General features: G+C 36.9%; 1 protein-coding gene across 1 annotated transcript in view; it reads left to right on the forward strand.

Annotated features, from left to right (window-relative positions):
- Window positions 1-6682, forward strand: part of SLC12A2 (solute carrier family 12 member 2) — a gene marked incomplete at its 5' end in the record, with an annotated part of 59890 nt that overhangs the window by 24505 nt on the left and 28703 nt on the right. Inside the window, 4 exons of the mRNA XM_010726025.2 lie at window positions 21-129; window positions 736-863; window positions 959-1043; window positions 5268-5416. Coding sequence (XP_010724327.2) covers window positions 21-129; window positions 736-863; window positions 959-1043; window positions 5268-5416 — 471 coding nt within the window. The remainder of the gene's footprint in view (window positions 1-20; window positions 130-735; window positions 864-958; window positions 1044-5267; window positions 5417-6682) is intronic.

Genomic DNA, 6682 nt, shown 5'->3' on the forward strand with positions numbered 1-6682 from the left:
TCTGACTGTCATTATTTCAGGCACAGATAGTCTTATTGGTGATCCTCATACTTGCTATTGGAGACTTTGTAATAGGAACATTTATTCCTTTGGACAGCAAGAAGGCTAAAGGTTTCTTTGGTTATAAAGGTATGTTGGAACAGCTAATGTAGTGTAGTGTATTAGTGAAAGATCAACTTGTTGTAATTGAGTGAAAATCTAAAAAAACTGGGTGAATGTGTAAAATAGCTGGTAGCTCTGCTTAACTATAGAAATTGTCCTGAAATTCTTTCAAACTTTTGCTGTTCGTTGAAGTTTAGAATGTAAAGTTGGTGCTGCCAGCTTGATATCAATCATACTAATTGCTATAGTACCATATTATAATAATTACTCAATATTATAATTGTACTAACTTTTCAAAAAGCTGGATGAGATTATATGTACTTTTTCTGTTTTCTTGTTTCTATTTAAACTTCATTTTGAGAAATCGGAGCTTATCATGTCAAAATGTTATCTGTTTGATTTTTGTTAAATAGTTTTACAATACTGTGCTGTTAAGACTTTATACAGAGCTATTAGGGGGTTAGAACTGGCTAATAAGTACTTTTTAGTAGTTTGTGGTAGCAGTGGTAATGAGAAGATGGTTGGACTAGATGATCTTATAGATTGTTTCCAACCTTGTGATTCTATGATTCTATAATAATACAGATTCTGATGAGTATTGGCAGACTTAAATACATAAATCTTTGTCTACAGCTGAAATATTTATGGAGAATTTTGGACCAGATTTCCGAAATGGGGAAACTTTCTTCTCTGTATTTGCTATTTTCTTCCCTGCTGCAACTGGCATACTTGCTGGTGCAAATATCTCAGGTGATCTTGCGGTAAGTAATAAATCAGCAAATCAGCAAATTTTATTCAGAACCACTGAGTGTACCTCTATCTCTGTCATGATTGTCTACTGATATCTTCCTTTCAGGATCCTCAGTCAGCCATACCAAAAGGAACACTGTTGGCCATCTTAATTACTACGTTGGTTTACATGGGAATTGCAGTATCTGTAGGTAAGTAGTGAATATTCTTACTTTTGTGTTCTTTCTGATTGCATTTTGATACAGTGTTTGTAATTCAGTTAGACTTTCATGCATGGAGAATTAATCACAGAATATTAGGGGTCTAAAGAGGCCTCTGGGATATCTTCAAGTCTACCTTCTCCTTCTAAAGCAGGTTCCCTAGAGTAGGTAACTTTTTCTTTGAGAAAGTGCCTATATTGGTTTTGAATATCTCCGGAGAAAAAGTCATTGGGAAGCTTGTTTCAGTGCTCTGTTACCATTAAACAATAAACATTAAACCATTAAAGTAAATTTTTTCTCATTTCATATGGAAATTCCTGTGTTCCAATTTGTGCCCATTGCCCCTTGTTTTATTGCTGGGCATCGTTGGGAATAGCTTAGCCTCATCTGCTTTACTCCTGCCTAATAGATACTTACAAACATTGGTAAGATCTCTATCTTCTTGTCTCCATGCTGAACAATCCCCTGTCTCAGCCTTTTTCATACAGGAGATGCTCCATGCCTCTAATAATCTTTCTGGCCTTCTGTTGGGCTTTTTCCAGCAGTTCTGTTTTTCTTGAACTGAGGAGCCCGGAACTGGATACAATATTCCAGATGTGGCCTCACTGACAAAGAGTAGAGGGAAGAGGATGACCTCTCTTGACCCACTGAATAGACAGAGCTGTCTAACTTTTGGTAGAGATTTTGATTTTCAGATGTGCTCATTTCCTATAATGTGTGACCTCTTCAGAGCAAAGAGAGGCTAAGATTGCCTTTGCACTAATACTCCCTAACTTCTTGCAGTCACTTAAATTAATTTGGTAGGGGGATGATGCTTGGATTAGAAGACTACATTTGCAGAAAATACTAAACAAACATGTTGATTTGAAGACGACGGTAGTCAGCTACTTTACCTGAAGCAAACTGTGGAAAGATCTCATGAAACCTATCTTAAGAGCTGTGCGCAGTAAATCTTCAGAAGAATGGAAAGAGCAAATAGTATCGGTGTCTGCCCAGCCCTTTTCCAGAAACGATGTCATTTTCAGAAATCTCTGTAGCTTTATATTCATGTGGCCGGAGAAAAACAGTTGTAGGTTGGTCTGAGTACTGTAGAACCTCTATTCCCAGGCTCCCTTCTCCATGTAACAGTGGTTTGGTTATTCTCAGCAGTACTTGCCATTGTGTTTGACATTCTGTTTCGCTCCAGAGCTTCAGCGGTTGTCCAGATTTTCAATTATTCACAGAATAATGGAATTAAAGTAATCATCTTATGTATCTTACCTATGATAGAAAACGTTTTCATACATGTCACACAAATTAGTTTCTGGGAGTACTAATCAGTTTTCATGTATTAAAAGAGCTGTTGTATCTTAGCTATGCTGCCTTTGAATGAAATTGACATTAATAAGTGTCATCAGTGTTACCACTAGTGATACTTCCTCTGCAGAGATGGCAGTTTTGCTGGGCTGCTTCTATTGGCTAGCATTATAAGTATTATAAGGTAGCTCTGTGGAGCATAATTATGTACTTTATTTTCTAATCAGATTGACCACAGGCTTCTGCTACCAAATCTGAATACTTTAGAACTTGAATCCACATGAGCAAGAGACTTATTAATTTGCTAATAGAATACTTTGATCAACTTTCAGAAGTGAAAAACTGCAGTTTTTCACGTTGCAAAAGGAACACTTTGCAGACCAACTGCAGATGAAAGTGTTATTGAATTAGAAATGTCCTGCTCTAGTTGCTGCCTATGACGTGCAATTAGAAATCCGGTAATTGAAAAAACTGGTGCTATTATAGATCTAGAGGCTATGAAATGAGTGAAATCTAGCTTGCTTTTTTTTTTTTTGAGGCACTGGACTAGAATCGGGAAAATGGAAATCCTCATGTTCTGTCTCCCTCCACAAACTATTCCCCACTGTATAGTTCTGTGTAGTGCTGAGGAAATCATTGAAACTTAGAAGATGCTGTTAATATGGCTGAGTAATAATATCTAAAGGGGAGGATATTTTGAATTTAGCTGACTATTTGTATGTACTACAGTAAACAAGGAATTTCAGATTGAACAGAGAGGGTTTAGTAAGAGGAAAAACTTTAGTTCTACACAAGTGTTAGGCAACCTATTTAAAAAAAAAAGATACTTATGAAGAAAATGTGCGTGTTTTAACAAAGGACTAATGCAAATCTATAGAAACATCTGTGGAACATTTTAGGAGGGGACAACTTGATGTAGATAGTCTGCTAGCCCTCTTGGGCAGAACGTTATTTAATGTTGACGGAAGCATGTTTCTGAAAGCCTTTTTTTCCTGAAAAATTATTATTATTTTTTTTTTTACAAGAAAGAAAACTTAAAAATTCTTAGTGAAAATATTGCCAGGTATTATAAGCAAAACATGTCTGTAAAATGAACTGTAACTTACACCTAAATATCTTCTGCATATGCAGCTTGCATCTCTTCTCCATTCTCTAGTAGCGTGGCTCACTACAAGATTTGTTCATAGTAGCATTGAACCTTTCCACTGTATGACTCCTTGTGTGAAAGAGCTGCTACCCAGCTTTTTCCTCGTATGGATTTTTTTAATCCCAAATACAGCGAAACAAATCAACCCTTCCAAATACTTACTAAAAAGCACAAGAGAAATGCTCGCTGTGGGAGACTTACTGAAATTTAATTGACTTGGGCCTAATACACAACTGATAAATGGAGCAAGTGGAAGCAGAGTAAATAATGTCTGCCTACCAGGACCAGCTACTGGGCTTAAGGTTTTAGGTTCTTAAGGTTTGGAAGCAATCTAAATATAGTATAGGTATTTGGGAATTTGTGTTCACAACAGGAAGAGAGAGAAATTGCTTTAGATAACAGATACTGTCACTTGAGAAACTTCTCACATATCTGTACCCTCCTTGTTATTTTTAGTTTGCAAGTAAGTCAGTGAAGTAATCAGAAATCACATGCTTCTGTTCCCAGGACCTCCTTGTCCTAGGAGACCAAATGAATGGAATTCACTTGGCCTTAATTGCTCTGTAGAGTTCCTTCTTCTCTTCCCCACTTCATATTTCATTCCTATTCCTTGATATATTAGCTGGTAACTTAACTACCTCAGCTGCTAACACAGTGTTAAATAATGCTTAGTCTGCTCTGCTTCTTATAAGTGCTGGGGAGAAAAAGGTTTAAATAGAAAACATGGAGGTTTTTTAATTGGATCAGTGTTCTTAGTATTAAAAGGCTGGCATGCTCTGTATTAAGTTTTCTTGAGTAGTCAAGATTAATCATAGACAAATTGAAGATGACAGTTTGTAATAGAACTTTTTAAAAAAAAAAAGTGATAGGAGAAAGCAGCTTTTGATGTAACACAGTTACAGTGTATTTTGTTAAATTATCAGAAATGGACTTGCAACAGGCCTTGATGACAAATTACATCTATTAACTATTTTTAACTATTTTTAATATTGAGTGTTCAGATGTACAACCTGTTAACATACATCCACTGAAATAGAAATTGTGTTACAACGAGGTTAACAGTTGTGAAAGTGTTTGGTATGAATATGCTTCCGTGGAGAATATGTTACAGTAGGCTCTAAAACCTGAAGTATGTGTATGAAACTTCATAGGTTGTCTTAACGTATCTTATATTTCATTGAGAGTGGAAAGGTAGAGGCTAAATTCAAGAAAACTATTTACAGAATTATCTAGGAGGGTTATCTTGCTTGGTTTCCTCTAATCAAAGATTCTGAAAAGCTTCTACTGTGAGAATCATTTGATTTTCTGGGAAGGATGCAGCCACACTGTTTGCACACCTATGTATATTTGTACATACAACTATAAAACTTCATTCTTCTGGGAAAATTGAAAAAATGAAACTTTAAAGTCAAGTGATGGTCTGTATTGCTGATTTTTAATAATAAGGGGAAACTCATGATTCAGTAAATAAGATACTGAGCTAAGAATTGCACTGTTAAATGTTGTCAATTCCGTTACATACTTTTCCTCTGTGCTAAGATTCTTCCTTTTAGACTCAAGTTTTAGAAAAAACTGTTTTCAAACTTGGCATTAAGTTTGTTTGTACATCAAGGTAAATGTGCTTGAAACAGAAATGTATTAAAAATTGTTAATGCCGCATTTAATGTACCTCTGTAAGAAACATGCTTATGTTGAAAAGTATTTGAGTTTGATGCATGTCTATAAGTTTGGGCTTGGTCTGATGCTTATTTTTGTGATTTGGTCCACTCTAGGCACCTGTGTTGTTCGAGATGCCACAGGGAACATTAATAACACTATTATCACTGAGCTGACAAATTGCACTACAGCAGCATGCAAGTTAAACTATGATTTCTCATCCTGTCAGAAAGAGTGTCACTATGGACTGATGAACAATTTTCAGGTATGAAGCTTTTCTTGTACTTGTTCACTGGATTTTGTGGATTTTTTGAGTTGCTTATTAAGAAAAATCAGTAGGCTAAAAATTCTTACCATAAGTACAAAGTTTGTCTGAAATAGCTAAGCAGTACCCTCTAGAAGGCGTGAGAAAAGCAAGGTAGCTATGTTAAACTTCAGCCTGTTTATACTTACGTGGTTATAAATATTTACGTTTCTCCTTAGTAAACTGCATAGGTTAGGTGTTGAGACTGCAGGCTCACTCTGCTTAGATATGAATGTCATCATTCACTGGTGTGGATAGATGTGCTCATTGTTTAAGTAATGTGTAGCAATCATAGATAGTTTGCTTCAGTAACTTATTTTTTTCTTAGCAAATACGCTTTTAAAAATGTTGATATGTACTTGTCACACTATTATATTTTATGATAGGTGTGTTTTGAGGCTTCATGAAATCTAATGTTGTAATATTTAAAAACCCTGGGCTTGTGGGGGCATTCTAGTCTTTAACCTTCAAACTTCATATCTAATTCAGACTTCATAGCTTGTGCTTGTGAATTATTTGTAAGGGTCTGAAAGGAACCAAGAAAAACATACTCATTAGTAATTGAATTAAACTTGCCTTATAGTAGTTTCTGCCCTACGCTTTTCTAATATCCCTACAAAGGTTTGGGTAGAGACTAGTCCACAGATAAAAAGCACTTGTTTTGATGGATTCTGTGTTTTGGTCATAAGTATGTGTACCTACGTTAGGCTGTCGGCCTGCTATCAAAGTGAGGGTGCCTCGGGGGAAGCGATCAACCCCGCGCCTCAAGGCTTCCTCCACCCGAAAAGGGATAGAAGGGTGGTTGTCATAGGCAACTCCCTGCTGCAAGGAACCAAAGGCCCTATATGCTGGCCCGACCCTACCCGCAGAGAGGTGTGCTCCCTCCCTGGGGCATGGGTCAGGGACATTGCTAGGAGACTTCCCAGACTGATCTGCCCTTCTGATACTATCCACTATTGATAGTACAGGCTGGCAGTGAAGAAGTTTGTGAGAAAAGCCTGAAGACTATCAAAGATACTTCAGGGGACTGGGGCGGGTAATTGAAGGAACAGGTGTGCAGGTGGTTATTACATCTGTACCTTCAGTGGCAGGAAAGGATACTGGGATGAGGCTAAAAGCCCATCTCTTGAACAAATGGATTAGGAGTTGATGCAAACGCAGGAGTTTTGTTTTTTTTGTTCATGGGGCAATTTACTCAGCACCTGGCATGATGGCTGCAAATGGAAG

The sequence above is a fragment of the Meleagris gallopavo genome, chromosome Z, assembly GCF_000146605.3.
Source record: "Meleagris gallopavo isolate NT-WF06-2002-E0010 breed Aviagen turkey brand Nicholas breeding stock chromosome Z, Turkey_5.1, whole genome shotgun sequence".
Lineage (NCBI taxonomy): Eukaryota > Metazoa > Chordata > Aves > Galliformes > Phasianidae > Meleagris > Meleagris gallopavo.